The sequence below is a fragment of the Salmo salar genome, chromosome 16, assembly GCF_965601325.2.
Source record: "Salmo salar chromosome 16, fSalSal1, whole genome shotgun sequence".
NCBI classification, from domain to species: Eukaryota; Metazoa; Chordata; class Actinopteri; order Salmoniformes; family Salmonidae; genus Salmo; species Salmo salar.
The window spans coordinates 76,688,057-76,706,748 of NC_138306.1; the positions used below are offsets into that span (position 1 = coordinate 76,688,057).

Here is an 18,692-nt window from a genome sequence, read left to right on the forward strand (position 1 = left end):
TGTGTGTGTGTGTGTGTGTGTGTGTGTGTGTGTGTGTGTGTGTGTGTGTGTGTGTGTGTGTGTCTGTGTGTGTGTGTGTGTGTGTGTGTGTGTGTGTGTGCATGTTCAAAGATGGAACTAAAAATATCTCAAATTGTATATACAAGCCGTGAGCCCGATCCTATAAATGAGTTACCATGGAAACTATCACGTTCCTGTCCCCACGGGGCGAGCGAGAGGAAGCGCCTCTCTCTTTATCTGCATAATGCCCCCTAGTGGGGAACAAATACCAGTCAACAAGTTGGTCTCAGAGTAGGATGAAGCTGTCCCTAGCAGGCCTATAGACTGATCTAGGTCAGCTTTGCATTTTTGGTTGAAGTTGCTCCCTTTTCACTGTATGCATCAAACAGCAGGTGATAATAGGTTCCTTTTCAGTCGGTACCTTCGGTAAAACAACTATGGGGAGTAGCACTCTCGCGACTTCGATTGAAGAATTAAAATCACGGCTAACAAGGCCAATGAAATCCGCGCCTCTCTGGAAGCCTCGGCTTCCACAGGTGATAAGCCCGAGGCTCGGATTCATTCCTTAAATTCTTCCGCACTTCACCTCGATGTGAGCAGGAACGATTCACGCTACTAAAAACAAAACGTTTTGGAACACAAGACTATCTGACTTTGCGCCAACTAAACTGTCCCTTTGTGGTACAGTGTGCTCATCCCCTGAACATTGTGTGCTGGAGTTTGTATTTGTTATCCTAGTTTCCTAGGGTGAGATGAAGATGGCTAACAAGCTGGGTTTGCGACAATGCCCGAATGAATAAAAAGATAGTAATGTTTGTTGTCTTGTATGTCTCAGCTCGGTGCATGCTCGGACGGTGTCAGTTACAGTTGCTTGCCCGCGGCTGGCACTGTTCCCCTAGTCCACGGTGCAGGTTTTCTTGACAGTTGTATAGCATTCTTGAAGGAGCTTGGTCTTTCCAATGGTGACTTCCTCTCCCAGGTGCCTGTACCTCGACTGAGTCTCAGTTGCGGGATGCGGAAATGGATTGGGTCTTTGGTCGAAGCAAACGTCATGTCTGTATGTCAGTGGTGGCATACATCAAGCGATGGGGAGAGACTCGATCTCTCTTCCTCTTAATTTTGGGTCTCGCTCCCTACTGCTAGGGAGCAGTGCGTGCACATGCTCTCGCTTTGGGCGACGCATGTCCCCGGTTGCCTCAACTCAGGTGCAGATCTTCTATCCAGGTGGGGCCCTCTCTCTCAGGAGTGGAGGCTACGCCCCTGGCTGGTCTCCCGGATATGGGAAATCTTTGCGCATCACGAGAAAATGTGCATTGTCGTCTGTTTATGCATTTAAGTGGCAGGTGTTGGGGCTTTGGTGCCAAAATAAAGGAATTGTTTGTTTTCAGAGTGCACATGGGGACATTTTAATGAGCAGGGTTGTTCATTCTCCACTTTGAAAGGGTTCATGGCGGCTATTTCAGCGTGTCAAGTGGGAATTGATGGCGCCACTAGCCCTTGCGGTGCGATTCCTAAAAGGTGTGTGCCGTCTCAGACGGGTTTCAAAACCTATTTTGCTCACTTGGGATTTAGCTTTGGTTTTGGATGCTATGTTTGAGGCCCCCTTCTGAACCACTGGAGTCTGTGGATCTGAAGATCCTCTCCTACAAATCCTCCTTGCTCGTGGCTCCCGGCGACTCTAAAGTGATATTGCATCCTAATGGCGCCTTCGCCCCAAAGGTCATCACTATGCCCTACAGGTCTCTAGCTTTGAGCTATTTCCCTTTCCACTTCCTCCATTTTTTCTGAGAAGCAACGGCAGTTACATGCCCTGTGTCCAGTACGATCTTTATGCAAGTACATTGAGCGGACCCGGATCCGGTTATGTGACCAGCTTTTTGTATGTTTTGCTAATCCAGCTCAAAGCAGGGCACTCTCTAAGCAGCGTCTCTCCCACTAGATTGTGGAGGCATATGGCAGCAAGGGGCAAGGGTTACATAGCGGTGTACACGTCCACTCCACTATGGGTCTGGCAGCATCTTAGGCATTATTTAAAGGGTTGGCTGTGGGGGATATTTGTGCTGCGGTAATTTGGGCATCACCAGACACTTGGTGGTTACAGCTGGGACAGGAAAGGGTGATTAGGCAGCTCGCTGTGTGCGCAATAGATGTGGTAGAGAGGTCAATGGAACTCGACCCAAACAATGGAAAGTCATGGAAACGCGTGGGGGAAAGATGCCGTGGGGGAAAGATCCTGAATCTCCTCATTGCCCCCTGGAAAATTTGGCCTACATTTGGGCTATTCTTTTTATGTGTATTTCACACTATGTTGAGGTAAAAATTGGAGTATAATGCTGTATAGATGTCAACCCCAATACATGTTCATTTCATTGTCACCAATCCACTGCATTACAGTTTAAAACGACTTTGGTAACCTCCACTGCTTTCTCTATGTAGCTATGCTACCAGATTATATGAACGGGAGTTAGCACTTAGCAGTCACTTCTTCTAAACCTGAAAATTGACTACTTCTAAATGTTATGCAGCGAAAACAGCCAAATATATCCAACCTCGACCAGTAACCACATTGTGGGCCTGTTACAATACATCGATCATGACAGATTTGAAGAATAATCTGCAAAGCCCTCACTCTGTCGCTCAGAAACTTATTCCAGTGTCTGCGTGCCAGCTGAAAATCTTTGCCTGTGTGTGTGTGTGTGTGTGTGTGTGTAGGATACCTTCCCCTTTTAATTAGAGAAGAATGGATTCACTTTTTCAATGCTAGTTAAGGATACTATAGTTATCAGCTTTCACGTGTTTTTATTTTAATTCTGGTTCCACTCTGCACACACAAGCTTGTTGGCTAGCTAGCTAGCTCTGGTCCAATGTTAAGCTAACTCTCGGAAGTTCAAAGACATTCAACGTTCCTTCATAGAAGCTGCTCGTCCGTAGGTGTAAACGCTTCAAGCTAAGCCTCCTCCTCCACCCTCTCTCGCTCTCTCACCAACCCGCAAAATTTCAGTCACATCTCGTGCCCTACACTTGTCTGTCCAATGCATGTAAATAACTATAGCTTCCCCCTCCATAGCAAGCTGGTCTATCCGCACTGATTGGTGAAGTAATTTAATTTTGTTAACCGTTACTTTTTGGGGGTTTGAACCGGTTCAGAACTTTATTTTGCTGGTCGGAACAGTGGAACGGAACAGATTTTTTTTTTTTTCAGAACCAAACGATTGGAAAATAATTTTGGTTCCAACCACTACTTTTAATCCTACACTGTGATGTCACAGAGCCTTTTGTAGGACCTTTCTTCTTATCTTTTTAACCGCAGATCATATAAACGTGACGTTTTCACATACAGTATGTAGACTTTGGTATGGTGCTGGAGATAATGAATATGAAGTTGAAAAGGGGCGAAATTGCCCTTTAAGAAAGCACTAAACTTTCCATGAACCCATGTCTCATTCATAACTGGATAATAACGCCTGTATCCAGTTTGGAGTTTTTAGTGAATACCATTCAGTCAGACAGGCCCTTAAGATAATTGAGGATAGGGGCTCAAACAGAGGAGAGAGGGTAATCAAATACGGCCAGATGGAATCCTTGACTAATAGCTTTGGCATACCAATACCTTTTCACAATTGTGTGCATGTGTTCCGTATGACTCATTGTTTTGAAGCCATATTTGGCTTGACTTCAATGGATTTCACATGTTTGTTTCCAAGTGTTTTCATATTTCCATTCTCTCATTGTTTGTCTGGCCTAGTAATCATATATAATCAGAAACCTAGTGTAACGTCCGTCGTTAGAAGAAGGGGACCAAAGCGCAGCGTGGGTTGGGTTCATATTTTAATAAACGTGAACCACCAAAACAATAAACAAAACACAACGAACGAGCAGTATTGCAGGCTACTCACAACCATGCAAAATCAACTTCCCACAAAAGACAGGTGGAAAAAAGGCTACCTAAGTATGGCTCCCAATCAGCAACAACGAAATACAGCTGTCCCTGATTGAGAGCCATACCAGGCCAACACAAAGAAATACACAACATAGAAAAACATAGAAATACAAAAACATAGAACAATACTCAAAAACCCCGACAACACAAAACAAACACACCCCTGACACGCCCTGACCAAACTACAATACAAATAACCCCTTATACTGGTTAGGACGTGACACCTAGATCTACCTCACATACCCTCCCTCAACCTCGCTGTTGTCAGTATCAAAACAAAACAACTGATCCATCTGAATCTGTGTCACAAGCCTTGTGTTTTCTATCTATAACCATAGGGAGGGAGATTTAGAATGTTATTTTAGGTGTTCTATTTTGGAATCCTACAGTTCAAGAGGGATAACAGTGTTCAGAATTTCAACAGAGAATAACATGTGCAATCCTAAATTATCAAGTGCTTAAAGGTCCAGTGCAGTCAAAAACTAGATATACCTTTGTTTTATTCTTTTGTTTTAGGTTGGAATAATACTGTGAATTTATGAAAATTATGATAATGCCATCTAAGAGCTGTTTATAAAAGACTGCCTGAAATGTCAGCCTGTTTTGGTGGTATAGAGTTTTGGTCTGCCTGGTGACATCACCATGTGGTAAGTTAGTTAATAGACCAATAACAAAGAGGGTTGCAAACCTCTCTGCCAATAACAGCTAGTTTTCAGTTTTCCCCTCACCACTCAGATCACTCCCAGACAGTCCTAGCAAAATTCTTGGTTGAGAAATTGCTCTTTGCTAAGAATCAAATCAAATCAAATGTTATTAGTCACATTCACTGAATACAACCTTACAGTGAAATGCTTACTTACGGGCCCCTAACCAACAATGCAGTTTAAAAAAAATACAGATAAGAATAAGAGATAAAAGTAACACGTAATTAAAGAGCAGCACTAAAATAATAATAGCGAGTCTATATACAGGGTGGTACCGATACAAAGTCAATGTGCGGGGGCACCGGTTAGTTGAGGTAGTATGTACATGTAGCATGAGTTTTTAAAGTGACTATGCATAGATGATAACAGAGAGTAGCAGTGGTGTAAAGAGGGGGAGAGTGGGAGCACTGCAAATAGTCTGGGTAGCGTTTGTCTAGATGTTTAGGATTCTTATGGCTTGGGGGTAGAAGCTGTTTAGAAGCCTCTTGGACCTAGACTTGGTGCTCCGGTACCGCTTGCCGTGCGGTAGCAGAGAAAACAGTCTATGACTAGGGTGGCTGGAGTCTTTGACAATTTTTAGGGCCTTCCTCTGACACCGCCTGGTATAGAGGTCCTGGATGGCAGTAAGCTTGGCCCCAGTGATGTACTGGGCTGTTTGCACTACCCTCTGTAGTGCCTTGCGGTCGGAGGCCGAACAGTTGCCATACCAGGTCGGTGATGCAACCAGTCAGGATGCTCTCGGTGGTGCAGCTGTAGAACCTTTTGAGGATCTGAGGACCCATGTCAAATCTTTTCAGACTCCTGAGGGGGAATAGGTTTTGTCGTGCCCTCTTCACGACTGTTTTGGTGTGCTTGGACAATGTTAGTTTGTTGGTGATGTGGACACCAAGAAACTTGAAGCTGTCAACCTGCTCCACTGCAGCCCCGTTGCTGAGAATGGGGGCATGCTCGGTCCTCTTTTTCCTGTAGTCCACAATCATCTCCTTTGTCTTGATCACATTGAGGGAGAGGTTGTTGTCCTGGCACCACACGGCCAGGTCTGTGACCTCCTCCCTATAGGCTGTCTCGTCGTTGTCGGTGATCACTGTTGTGTCATCGGCAAATGTAATAATCGTGTTGGAGTCATGGCCGTGGAGTCACGAGTGAACAGGGAGTACAGGAGGGGACTGAGCACGCACCCCTGAGGGGCCCCTATGTTGAGGATCAGTGTGGTGGATGTGTTGTTACCTACCCTTACCACTTGGGGGTGGCCCGTCAGGAAGTCCAGGATCCAGTTGCAGAGGGAGGTGTTAAGTTCCAGGGTCCTTAGCTTATTGATGAGCTTTGAGGGCACTGTGGTGTTGAATGCTGAGCTGTAGTCAATGAATAGCATTCTCACATAGAATAGCGTCCCACATATCCCAGAGAAGTTAAATGTCTTACTCACATCGGCTGCGGAGAGCGTGATCACACAGTCTTCCGGAACAGCTGGTGCTCTCATGCATGTTTCAGTGTTATTTGCCTTGAAGCGAGCATAGAAGTAGTTTAGCTCGTCTGGTGGGCTCGTGTCACTGGGCAGCTCTCGGCTGTGCTATTTAAAAAAAAAAAAAAAGCTATTTTTGTTTGTTTTTCACCATTTTAATTGAAAACAATCATAGTAAGGTACTTAATTGTTAACCAGAAATTATTTGATATTGAGATAAAAACATCTGACCTTAAAAGTAACTATAAAGTTCAAATCTCACTTTTAAAAGTTAATATTCTATTAACTCACACCCAAATAATTTTGTTGACTCATTGTATACTCACTCATATTTCTGGCCAAAGCATAAATTAGAGAAAAAAAGCCCCACCTCAAACAGACTGTTTAAAAAATGCTTGCTATTTTCTCATATACCATGACATCATGTTGACATATTGGCAGAGCTGGCCAATCAGCTGTTGAATATTTAAAATGACCGATATACGACCACGCCATTCTGTTGTTGGAGTACGCCCACACCATTCAAACACAGAAAAGCTGCTTTTTAACATACTTCAATACAATTTTTTGGAAGTAAAAACTATTTCACTCATATTGTAATTCATTATAAGTCATATTTCATAGAACTATGCAAACACTGAACATTTACTTTAAACAAATAAGACGCAACTATACTAGGTTATTTCTCCCATAGATGCAACACAAGTTAAGCCTACATGTCTTACACTAAATCCAAACCAATAAATCAAAAAAATTCAGACAACAAAAAATGAATAGACTTAAGAATTAGCATTGAAGTGATGTTTATTTCAATTTGCATTATCACAATCAAGAACTCCTCAATGCAGCTGAGTGCACCATCGCAGTGTTCATTGGATGTAATGGTAATGTAGCAGATTGAAATGTAGTGTAATGTTGTTGGTTGAGATGTAGCAGCGGAGTGACATTGAGTGATCCTGGGGATAGACTCTTTTTGTCAGTAGTAGGTCTCCTGTTCCACCCAACCTTAAAGGAGAGAAAATTCAGAGAGATGAACACAATTAGTTAGATTTCATCTCATCACAGAAAATCTACATGAGACAAATTAAATAATTCATCCTTCCCAATCCTGCATGCCATTGTCATGTTATAACACAATAATTCACTTTGATGTAAAATTGTCGACGTTATCTTAATAGCTTGTTTTCGTCCATAGTCCCTGAGCACTTACCTCCTGGGTTTCGTCGCAGGATGTATCTCCTACCCTCATCATAGAGGAAGATGAGCAGAGAGTAGGGTAAGGCACAGAACCACCAGCAAGGCCTGAGGAAAGAGAGAAGGAAAGAGAGAAGAAAAGAGAGAAGAAAAGAATAAAGAGATTAAGTTGAGCGTAAAACAGCGAGGAAATGCGCTTACAGGGCCCCTAAATGTCAAATGTAATATTCTCTCTTGGTTGGGCAGTAAACCCCATTACACTTCAGCTGACTAGTGAACCCCAACTGATCCTGAGGCCACAGTAGTCTCCTCCACCCATTGTAATATCCATCCATTTTACCACTCATCTTTTAAAACGGGTGAGCTTTGTTCCAAGCTGATATACAAAAGAGAATCAGAAGGGTCTACTCACTTGAGTGGGTACATTCTGAGGGCGACATCCATTCCAGGACAGTAGGATAGGAAGACAGCCAGGGCAGTTTCCTCAAACAGTCCGAAGATGAGAATACGGTTCCTGAGATGGGAGGAAAAAAAGAAGAAAAAAATCATGGATTTGATACCAACAGGGTGGATATTGATTTAGAAGTCAGTTGCAGGGCTATATGCACATTAACTCCCCTCTGGCAAACAGTTCAGCTTTATCATGACCAAAATCACCCACCACCTGAACAGTTTCTTTCCCTGTGCTGTGGCCCTCACCAACTTATTTCAACCTTTATTTAACTAGGCAAGTCAGTTAAGAACAAATTCTTATTTTTCAATGACGGCCTAGGAACAGTGGGTTAACTGCCTTGTTCAGGGGCAGAACTACAGATTTGTACCTTGTCAGCTTGGGGATTTGAGCTTGCAACCTGTCGGTTACTAGTCCAACGCTCTAACCACTAGGCTACGCTGCCACCCCAAGGCACTATGCAATCTGTGATGCACACTGCATCAAGTATCCAACACTTAGCGACCTTGTCTAGAGGTTCCGGCCTCTTGGTGTAATGGTATAGGTGTTGGCTTGACAGTCACTGGACCTGGTTTTGAGTTCCGGTTGGGGCTACCCCCTGAATTTGCTACATTGGTGTCAGAAATGGGATGGTGGCCATGAGGTCACCGGAGAGGTGTGTACATGTCAGGGACATGGTATAGAGAAACGTGGGGACACACTCTCCCAAAGGAAGGGGGTAATGTATCAACCTTAACCCAACACCTAGCAACCTCATCGAGAGGTTTGATGTAATGATTAAGGTGTTGGCTTGACAATTGCTGGACTGGGGGTCAAGTCCCGGTGGGGGCTACCCCTGAATTCTCTACAATATATTTATACTGTAAATGTGTATATCCTCTCTTCCCTCTTACTCTTCAGTTCTATGCACATTTTATAAATTTGTATATAATGTATTTAAACTTTGTGTAAATTGCTCTGTCTGTATTCTGGCCTTTAATGTTGTCTATTGCTAGCAGCACCATATCACTAAGTACAATTGTGAGTATGTGTAAATGTACTTGGTGAATAAAGGTGATTCTGATTCTGGTGATGTGTAAGTCAAGACCAGAGCAGTGTAGATCAAGCTTCAGAAAAAAACTCTTAGGACCCAAACCTAGACCAAGACCATAAAGATCGATGTGTGTACTCACTTCATTCCCTGCTGAAGGATGGAGTTCCTCCTGGTTTTACAGATGATCAAATCGGCCCACTGTACAACTACAATACTGGCGAAGAATGCTGTGTGGCAGGTGAACTCCACAATCTTTCTGCGCTCATATGTCTGAAGGATGGATCATGGACCATAGAAAGAGAGTGTGTAGAGAGACATATGGAAAAAAAGAAGAGTGAGAGGACATATGTTTATTACATTGGTACATTACAGTTGTGAAGATTACTGACTACTCTGTTACCAAATGTGTGGTGAACCTGTGTGCCGGCGGCAGCAGTGGCATTCACAAATGGTAGTTCTGGAGGATTAGTGGCAAGCTATCTACGAAGCCCAAAATAACGGAGAGGACTGTTGGGGCCGGTGAGGTGCACTGCAGGCTACGGACCTGTCTGTCTGAATCCCTGGCTGTGACTGAGATGCTCCGTCTTTCTCAAGACAATCGATATTTCCTCTGCTGACTATCCGAAATGCAAGCTGTGCATCATCCCTGATCCGTGATCGCATCCATGACCTCTCAACTTTCTTGATACTGTATCACATTTATTGATTTATTTTGTTATCCTCTCTTGGGTAGGGGGCAGCATTTTGAATTTGGATGAATGAGGCGCCCAATGTAAACTTCCTGTTACTCAGGCCCAGAAGCTAGGATATGCATACGCATGGTAGTATTGGATAGAAAACACTCTAAAGTTTCCAAAACTGTTAAAATAATGTCTGTGAGTATAACAGAACTGATATGACAGGCGAAAACCTGAGGAAAATCCATAATCCATCCAGGAAGTGGGATATTTTTGATGTGGGTACTTTTCTATTGAATGCCTATACAGTATCTAAATGGTTAGGACCCAGATTGCAGTTCCTATGTCTTCCACTAGATGTCAACAGTATTTAGATATTGTTTCAGGCTTGTATTCTGAAAAATGAGGAAGAATGAGACCATTTTCTATGTGGACTCTAGAATGAACCAGAGCTAGTTTGCGCGCGTGACCGATTGCACGCCGTTTGTTGTTTTTCCTTTCTATTGAAGACACTATTGTCTGGTTGAAATATTATCGATTATTTAGACAATAGACAACTTGAGGATTAATTATAAACATTGTTTGACATGTTTCGCCGAACTTTACCAGTACTATTAGGATGTATTCATCTGCATGTCATGACCGCCTTTGAGCCAGTGGATTACTGAACAAAACGCGCCAACAAAACTGAGTTTTTGGGACATAAAGAGGGACTTTATCGAACATTTATTGTGTAACAGGGACTCTTGTGACTGCAAATATAAAGATCATCAAAGGTAAGTGATTGATTTTATCGCTATTTCTGACTTTTGTAATTCCTTTACTTGGTTGTAAAATGTTTTTTGCTTTTGTAAGCGGGTCGCTGTCCTCTGATAATCGCATGGTATGCTTTTGCCGTAAAGCCTTTCTGAAATCTGACACAGCGGCTGGATTAACAAGAAGTTAATCTTTAAGCCGATGTATAACACTTGTATTTTTATGAATGTTTAATTTGACTATTTCTGTATTTTGAATTTGGCGCTCTGCAATTTCACCGGATGTTGGCCAGGTGGGACGCTACCGTCCCACCTGCCCATAAGAAGTTATCTTGACTTTCCAGATATATACACAATTCAGCTTTTAGCTGCCATGTATTCTGGAATAAACTAAACAAAAAAAATTGTGAGAGAGATTGAAAAAGCTCATATTGAGAACTTCAGATCAAAACAAGGCCAATGCTAATCCGTTAGTACAGCAAAAAGCAGAGCGGTGTTTGTGTACTTACCCACTGCTGGCCGTAGCTGTCCTCCATGTCGTTCATTATCTTGTTGTCCCAGTCCACACGCATACCCAGCAAATCCATGGGCAAGAACCCGTTCTCAGCCAGGATCACAAAGTATGTGAAGAAACCGGCTGTGGCCTGCATCATACCTGTGAAGAGTAAAAATGAGGAGAGTATTTTTGTCAGTGAAGTGACATTGATCAGATTGTTAATGTGCTATGAAACTGACTGGCCAACATACAACGCAACAAGACCCGGTAAAGGCAGACAAAACAGAAGAAGGGCCAAATTAATCCTTACCAATTTGACCGTAGGCTATGCTAATGAGCCTCTCGTTCACCAGTTTGTCAGTTTTGGGGTTTCTGGGCTGTCGCTTCATGATGTCATTCTCAGCTTCTTCATAGGCCAGGGAGATAGCTGGGACCTTGAAGGTAATGATGGGAAAGATCATCCAAATTAGAAATGTTTTGTTGGTAACTATGATGTTAGTTCAAAGACCTTCCAAACAACCTCTAAAATGATCATATACATTGTTCTTCATAACGCACCAGAACACATGATCAGATTGTTCACAAAGGAGGAGTATCCACATCTGAAAGACCCACCATATCAGTTCCCAGGTCGATACAGAGGATGGTGACAGTTCCTAGGGGCAGTGGAATGTTGGCGATGATGAAGAGGAGGAAGGGTGAGATTTCTGGAATATTACTGGTCAGGGTGTAGGCGATGGACTTCTTCAAGTTGTCAAAGATCAGACGGCCTGAGGGAAATAGAGGATGGGGGGAAGGAATAGTCAGGGTGATGAGAGAAGGATGGAAAAACCCAGCAGATTGATGGTCATTGCCAGAGCTTCTCTTACCCTCTTCAACACCAGTCACGATGGAGGCAAAGTTGTCATCCAGGAGGATCATGTCTGCAGCCTGCTTGGAGACATCAGATCCAGAGATACCCATAGCAACACCGATGTCAGCCTTCTTCAGAGCAGGAGAATCGTTCACACCATCACCTGTCACAGCTACAATAGCACCCTGTGGATAAGTAAGAGAGGTGTTTACAGATGTTAGAAACTCCAAAAGTGAGATGCAATTATCCTGACTGACTCATGAATTAATTCAATAAACTAGTACCTGACGCTGGCAACCCTCCACAATGATCAGCTTCTGCTGAGGAGAAGTTCTGGCAAACACAATCTCAGTGTGATGGGACAAAATGTCATCCAACTGTTCGGCTGACAGGTCCTTCAGCTCTCCACCGTGGACAACACAGGCCTTGGCATCTCTGGAGGGTACAAATATAAGCTAAATATAAGGGCTTGTATTGGTCTGTTCTGATGATGCCCCAAAAAGGCTATATCAATGTTTCTGTCACTCCTCTTTAAGTGTAGACAGTATGATGACATAACTGAAATGATCCCAAACAAATTGCAACATACCTTGGATTGACCTCAGAAACTGGGATTTTCAGGCGAGCAGCGATGTCCTCAACAGTCTCATTTCCTTCAGATATAATTCCCACACCCTTGGCAATGGCCTTAGCAGTGATGGGATGATCACCAGTGACCATGATAACCTAAGGGAAGGAAGGGAATAGGAGTGGTCTGGTCACAGTGGCTGCTATGTGGGTTGACTGAAGAGTCTTGTGTTTAGTATGATATTGCCATACCTTGATTCCAGCACTCCTGCACTTTCCCACAGCGTCAGGCACAGCAGCACGGGGAGGGTCAATCATGGACATTAGGCCAACGAAGCACAGATTCTCAGTTGGGAAGTTTACCTCTTCGCAGTCAAAGTTAAAGCCTTCGGCAAACTGGTCATCAGGTAGCTGGAAATGGCAGAAACCTGAAAAAGCCACAGAGTCAGAGACACGCCACAACAAATTTTTCATGTTCTAGACCAGTCAGGGTCGGACTGGATTGCGGTCACAATGAAATGAATTAAGAGTACAGATTATGATGGGACAATATACAAACGGTTTTGAGAAAGATAATTATGTTATCGGTTTCTTTTAATTTTGAAAATGTAATGAATTAAAGGTTATTTGTTGATGTTAAAATTGAAAGCGGCAATCAGCAGTTGAAACAATAACAAAGCGGGCTCCCCACAACTGGTTTGGTAAAAAGCTGAGGGATGGGGCTGGACAAATGATACCCCTCATGGACAGAGCTATGGATGCAAGGATTGACCATCCATCATATCAAATGAAAATGATAGTTTAACCATGTTTTGAGGCTATTTAGTGTTGGTTTACATTTACTTTGTTTACAAACATTGTAGTAAAAAAAATCTTATATTTTGGGTTATGATGGTTTACGACAGTTGAATTAGGCATTTATTCAGTTATATTCTTCAAGAATCAATAGGTACTTATCAATTATTCAAAAAATGGAGGTACATTTTTTTTAGCAACTCCAGATTGCCTCTTTAAGGTTATGTCATTAGATTTGGGGCGGGGTCGCAAGACATTCTGGTTGAAAAATGGGGTCCCCGCTGAAAAAGTTGGAATACCACTGTTATAGACTGTTCATTCAGTCCAAAACCTTTGAATGCATATTTTCCCATATTGGTGTGTGCCCTCTTACCCAGCACTCTCTCTCCCAGCCCTCCCAGCTCTTCGTAGGCGTTCTGGAAGGCTTCCTTCAACTCGTCATCCAGAGACTGTTCTTTGCCCTGGATCAAAATCGTGGAGCAGCGGTCCAGAATCCTCTCAGGGGCTCCCTTCATCACCAGCAGGTGCTTGGACTCTCCGGCCATGATGTTCTTATGAATGGAGAGCTAGGTGCGAAATGAATTGGTTTTTGATCAGATGACACCATGAAGAGAGTTTAAATTTAAATTAGCAGGCAATGACCAGTAAGTAGCCTACAGTGCCTGGTAAACTAAAGTTCTGGCAACTTATTGGATGTCGATACAAAGTGGCATTTCCAAGCTGATTGAGAAAAGCCATCCATCCATCCTGATTTTGAGTCTATCACACCACCTTCTACAACTCAGTTTAACCCGTTGTTAACCCACAGATACCACAAAGAGTGCATGTGGTTACCTGATATTTGTTGGTGGAGTTGAAGGGAATCTCAGCGATCTTGCTGTACTTTTCTCTCATGTCTTTGACAGACCCGCAGCACAGCTCGATACACTTCAGCAGGGCAGACTCTGAAGCATCACCAGCCACATCTCTCTTGAGGATAGGTACGTTGTTCTGTTCTGCCAGGAAGACGGCGCGGTTGCACAGGCCAGCGACTCTAGCCAGGGAAGCCCAGGTGGCAGAGCTTTTGTCGAAGCAGGTACCACTCTGATTCTCTGTGGTGTCAGCCTCATGGATCTGGTTGTCGAACCACATGTGAGCCACGGTCATTCTGTTCTGAGTCAGCGTTCCGGTCTTGTCTGAGCAAATGGTGGAGGTGGAGCCAAGGGTCTCAACAGCTTCAAGATTCTTCACCAGGCAGTTCTTCTTGGCCATACGCTTGGCAGTCAGAGTTAGACACACCTACGATAGAAAGCCATATTAGACAGTTAAGTAATCAACAAGTTTTGTTGTTAGGACTGAAGTTTTCGTTAAACATGACTTTTCATCGGTACTCACAGTTACAGTAGCCAGGAGACCCTCTGGCACATTAGCAACGATGATTCCAATGAGGAAGATGACAGCTTCTAGCCAACCATATCCCAGAATGAGGGAGAGGACGAAGAAAGACACGCCCAGGAAGACGGCCACACCGGTGATGATGTGGATAAAGTGCTCAATCTCTTTGGCTATAGGCGTCTTCCCACCCTCAAGACTCGTGGCCAAGGTGGCAATACGACCCATGACAGTGTGGTCACCAGTGTTGATGACGATACCTCTGGCAGTTCCTGACAAAACATGGAGAATATGGTTTAGAATCACAAAATGGCTAAGTGATACATTTCAAGTTATTTGAACTATTAAATCACTACGGCTAGTTACAGAAGTTATTTACCTTCAACACAGTTGGTAGAGAAGAAGGCAATGTTCCTTGTCTCCAGGGGGTTGTCATTGGAGAAATCCGGAGTACGTGTCTGGGGCTCAGATTCACCAGTGAGGGAGGAGTTGTCCACCTGAGTGGGAAAAGAGAATTGCGTTAATACAACTTTGAATGACACTAAAGGTGTCCGCATGCTTCCCATCCGAAACAGTTCAGAACAGTTTGTCATATAATATGACGACATTTTGTGCTGTTTTTATTCGTTTTGGTCTCCGGGAAGTTTTTTTGGGGCTGTTGGTGCACACACAAAAAAATCCTCAAGGCCAGCCGAAGTTCAGGAGCCAAAGTCTATGCCCCTTCGTCGGTCATTGGTCAACAGTAGTGATCAATGAAGTGTCTGTTGTCATTCAATGATAGACGATTTGTTTTCATTCACATTTTTTCACTTGAGAAATACTGCACCAAAAATCTTATCTAGATTGCGCAACTAAGATCTCCTTAGCAAAAACATCAGCATTTATGACATATTTCTTGAATTATCTTAGATTCATTCTGACTATTTTGAGAAAGTGTATACTGGCTACGGCGTCTCAAAATGGACAAACAGTACTATTGTTGCTTTTTCAAGCAAAGGTCTTTTAAGGGAGTATGCCAGTCAAACCGAAGTATGCGGAAGTCTTAGGCTACATATGTGACCCATGATCTTGGATTGTAAAGTACCCACCTTGCAGCCGCTGGCAGAGACAATACGCAAATCAGCTGGGATTCTATCTCCTCCTTTCACCTCCACCAGATCTCCAACCACCACTTCTTCAGCGTTGATGTTCTTCTTCTCACCATCACGGACAACAAGGGCTTGCTACAAGGCAAGTGACAGGATTACAATCCGTAGACATGACAATACAATCAAGTTCTTCTCAGAGGTGTTTGAAAAGGCAGAAGTCTAACCTGTGGGACCAGGTTCTTGAAGGAGTCCATGATCTTTGAGCTCTTGGCCTCTTGGTAGTAGGAGAAACAGCCAGTAACAATGACAACAACAGAGAGCACAACCCCCAGGTACAACTGTGAGGGACAGAAACGAAGAGGGAGAAAGACTATGAGACTATTACGTTACTGTTAAGTGAGAAACCCCTTTCAGGCACCAGAGGCATTGTAGTTTTTGTTAAGTCTCAAATTATCTCAGAATTCTATAATTCTCACATTATCATTGGCCGGCTCATCCTCGGAGGCGGCCTGGATTCCGTAGGCCAGGAAGCAGAGCATAGCACCAATCCATAGGAGCATAGAGAACCCACCAAAGAGCTGCCTGCAGAACTTAACCCACTCAGGGGTAGTGGGAGGAGGGGTCAGGGTGTTGGGGCCATCACGAAGAAGGATCTCCTTAGCCCGAGCTGAGGATAGACCCTGGATGGGGGAGGGATGAGAGAGAAGGAGAGGGAAAAGGTAGAGTGAAGAGAAAGGAGGAGGGAGGAAAGCAGGAAGAGGGAAGAGCAAGAGGCAGAGTAAGAGGCAGTAGAGTGATTACCTATGGAACTCCAAACTTTCCCCTCCCCTTTTGTCAGCAAGAAAATCTGTCAAACGACCTCCCTCCCCATACCTCGCCCCGCCCCTCATCACTACATAGTGCTTTCAATGTTCCCGTGTGAATGTGGCCCTTGTAGTGGAAATTCTGCTTAATCCCTGGATCAAATATCAACAGATCATTATCTGTGCGCCATCACCAAAATAGTGTTTAACTGTTATCCTTTCCACACAAAACAATGTTTAGGCCTGTCCTAATTGTACTCCACACAAAGCTGAAGATATTGCAGATATTGTGTCCCCTGCATTAGACCTACCCTATGGCTTGTTAAAAATTGTTAATGTGTATTTATCTGACTTGCTGTCACACAAATGGAAAAAGTCTCATTCATATGTTCTATGCACCGTTTTAAGTTCCACTCACTGTCATGTCTAATGTTGTGTTTTTATGTTGTGTTTACTATGAATGCTGCTTTTCCGGCCAGGGCTCACTTGTAAAAGAGATGTACATCTCAATGGGACCTCTCTGGTTAAATAAAGGATTCAAAAAATAAAATGAAAAGAATGTAATGGGAGTCACACATTTGGAAAATATATATTTGACTCCAAACTCTGTGTAAACTTTAGGAAGATATAGATATGTTTCATGTTCAAAGATTCAGTGGTAGATAGTGATGTCATCATGACTTAGAAGGCAGATGAAGTTCTACCTACGATATGACCTCGTGCCGTAACCTCCATGACCTCAATGCGCTTCAAATTACAGTCAGAAACAATCCGTAGGAGCAGCTGATACAACTGGTTGTCAGTTTTAAAAAAGCGGAGGCACACATGCACACACATATTCACTCACTCACCCTGGCTAAGTCTGTGCCGTATTTCCGATGAAGTTCATCCAAGGTCAACTTGTGGTCATCCTAAATCAGAGAGAGAGGGAGAGGGAGAGAGAGATTGAGAAAGAAAGAAACAGTTGCTTGTTGAACTAGGGAGTTCTCTCAACTTTTCCCCATGGCGAAAGTATATGCAGAACATGCATAGTTATGAAACACATTCCTCAAACAATTTGAAATGATCCTTGGTATGATGAGGTTATGCTGCATCGATTTCAATATAAACCAAAGATAAGTCATGCGTTTCTTTATGATGGATGGAATTATCTGGTTCACATTTCTGCCCTGAAAAAGCAGTTTCCAAAGATATGCTACTGTTCCTCTGAAGTTTAAACGCAGGCTATTGGGGTTTTGAAACTGCTCCCAAGGCTCACTGCAGAGTAATAGTAAGTCAATTAAAATGCTAATTAGTACCTAAATGCAAGTCCAGAAACTAAAGAGCTTGAAAGGTTGTGTGTTGTACCTTTTCTGGTCCACAGAGACTAATAGACTTACTGTTTACCTTAGTCTTTTCTTGCTGATATTACTGACAGTTTTGAAGCTATATCACACTATTTAAATCATCTTTGGCACTACGGATGAAAATTATTTTTGCAGCCAACTCCACTGCTTTGATGTGTAAATTGAATATGGATTAATGTGCATTGTTCATGTCAACTAAATTAGATTAATAGAATTAGTAAATTCATAAATAATCAGTTTTCCTCACCAGGTCAACTTCCTTTTTCAGATCGTCCATGTCCTTCTTCTCCTTTGCTTTCTTCACCTCCTTTTTATTCTTTTTATTTCCATCGTCCTCTGAGGTCGCCGCCAGCTTATAATCATCTTTCCCCTTCTGTATATCAAAAGGTACGTTAATGATGAGAAAGTGGGAACTATCAATGTGCCTCTTTCCTAATGAGGGCTTAGATAAGGAGTGCATTCAGAACTTTATCAAATATGGAACTTTATTTAAAAAAGTAAGAAGCAGCCATGAACAGAGGGCTAAACTTTTAATATGAACTGCAAAAAAACTACAGATTTTTTGAAGTTGAAAGAACACAATATAAGTAAATCCAAATCCTGATACTCAAAAGTGAAATCCAGACTTACTCCGAGCCCCATCCTTGCACTGCTGTCCTAGAACTCTCAATCCCAGTGGTTTGTAAAGAGAATATACTTCCTCCTTATCCTGAGAAACTCCACCTGTTACACGTTTACACTTCTCTCTCTCACTTTCTCGATGTCTCGAGTCACCCCAGAGCTCCCTGGATAGCTAACTCAGGTTTGAATATATTTATATACCCGACTGGTTTACCTGCCCAAGGGGAGGTACACAGGAGGAATGAGGCAGGTGAGTGGAGAGGGGGCTGAGGATGGGAGGGGTTGGGGAGAAGGAGGGGGATCTGTGAAATGTAATTTATTTATTTATTCAACCTTCACCTATACAGCTTGGTCATTTTGACGACAAGGCCCCTGAAAGAAAGAATCCGTCTGAAGTTGACAGTAATAACAGTGTGTAGTGGAATGGAAAAGAAGTTGACAGTAATAACAGCGTGGAGTGGAATGGAAAAGAACGAGGACAATGAATGAATAAAGATCATTTTCTTTCTCTCTGCTGTACTTACTTTCTCACTTGT

At 43.1% G+C, this 18,692-nt stretch overlaps 1 protein-coding gene across 1 annotated transcript; it reads right to left on the reverse strand.

The window, feature by feature from the left end:
- Positions 1-6,892: 6,892 nt before the first annotated feature.
- LOC100136390 (sodium/potassium-transporting ATPase subunit alpha-1) lies at positions 6,893-18,328 on the reverse strand. Its single transcript, XM_014150738.3, has 21 exons — positions 18,166-18,328; positions 17,783-17,908; positions 17,041-17,100; positions 15,863-16,066; positions 15,611-15,724; positions 15,387-15,521; positions 14,678-14,795; positions 14,302-14,570; positions 13,762-14,205; positions 13,301-13,493; positions 12,385-12,560; positions 12,155-12,291; positions 11,850-12,000; positions 11,582-11,750; positions 11,328-11,482; positions 11,023-11,146; positions 10,726-10,871; positions 8,924-9,054; positions 7,713-7,814; positions 7,317-7,408; positions 6,893-7,111 (listed from the first exon to the last, which is right to left on the reverse strand). The coding sequence occupies exons 1-21, from the start codon at positions 18,175-18,177 to the stop codon at positions 7,083-7,085; spliced, it is 3,087 nt and encodes a 1,028-aa protein (XP_014006213.1). The 5' UTR covers positions 18,178-18,328; the 3' UTR covers positions 6,893-7,082.
- Positions 18,329-18,692: the final 364 nt, after the last annotated feature.

Excerpts from the sequence above, each read along its gene's own strand:
- LOC100136390 (XM_014150738.3), bottom strand. Across the intron at positions 12,561-13,300 it reads GCTGGGAGAGAGAGTGCTGG|GTTTCTGCCATTTCCAGCTA; the intron begins GTAAGAGGGCAC and ends TGGCTTTTTCAG. Across the intron at positions 12,292-12,384 it reads GCAGGAGTGCTGGAATCAAG|GTTATCATGGTCACTGGTGA; the intron begins GTATGGCAATAT and ends TCCTTCCCTTAG.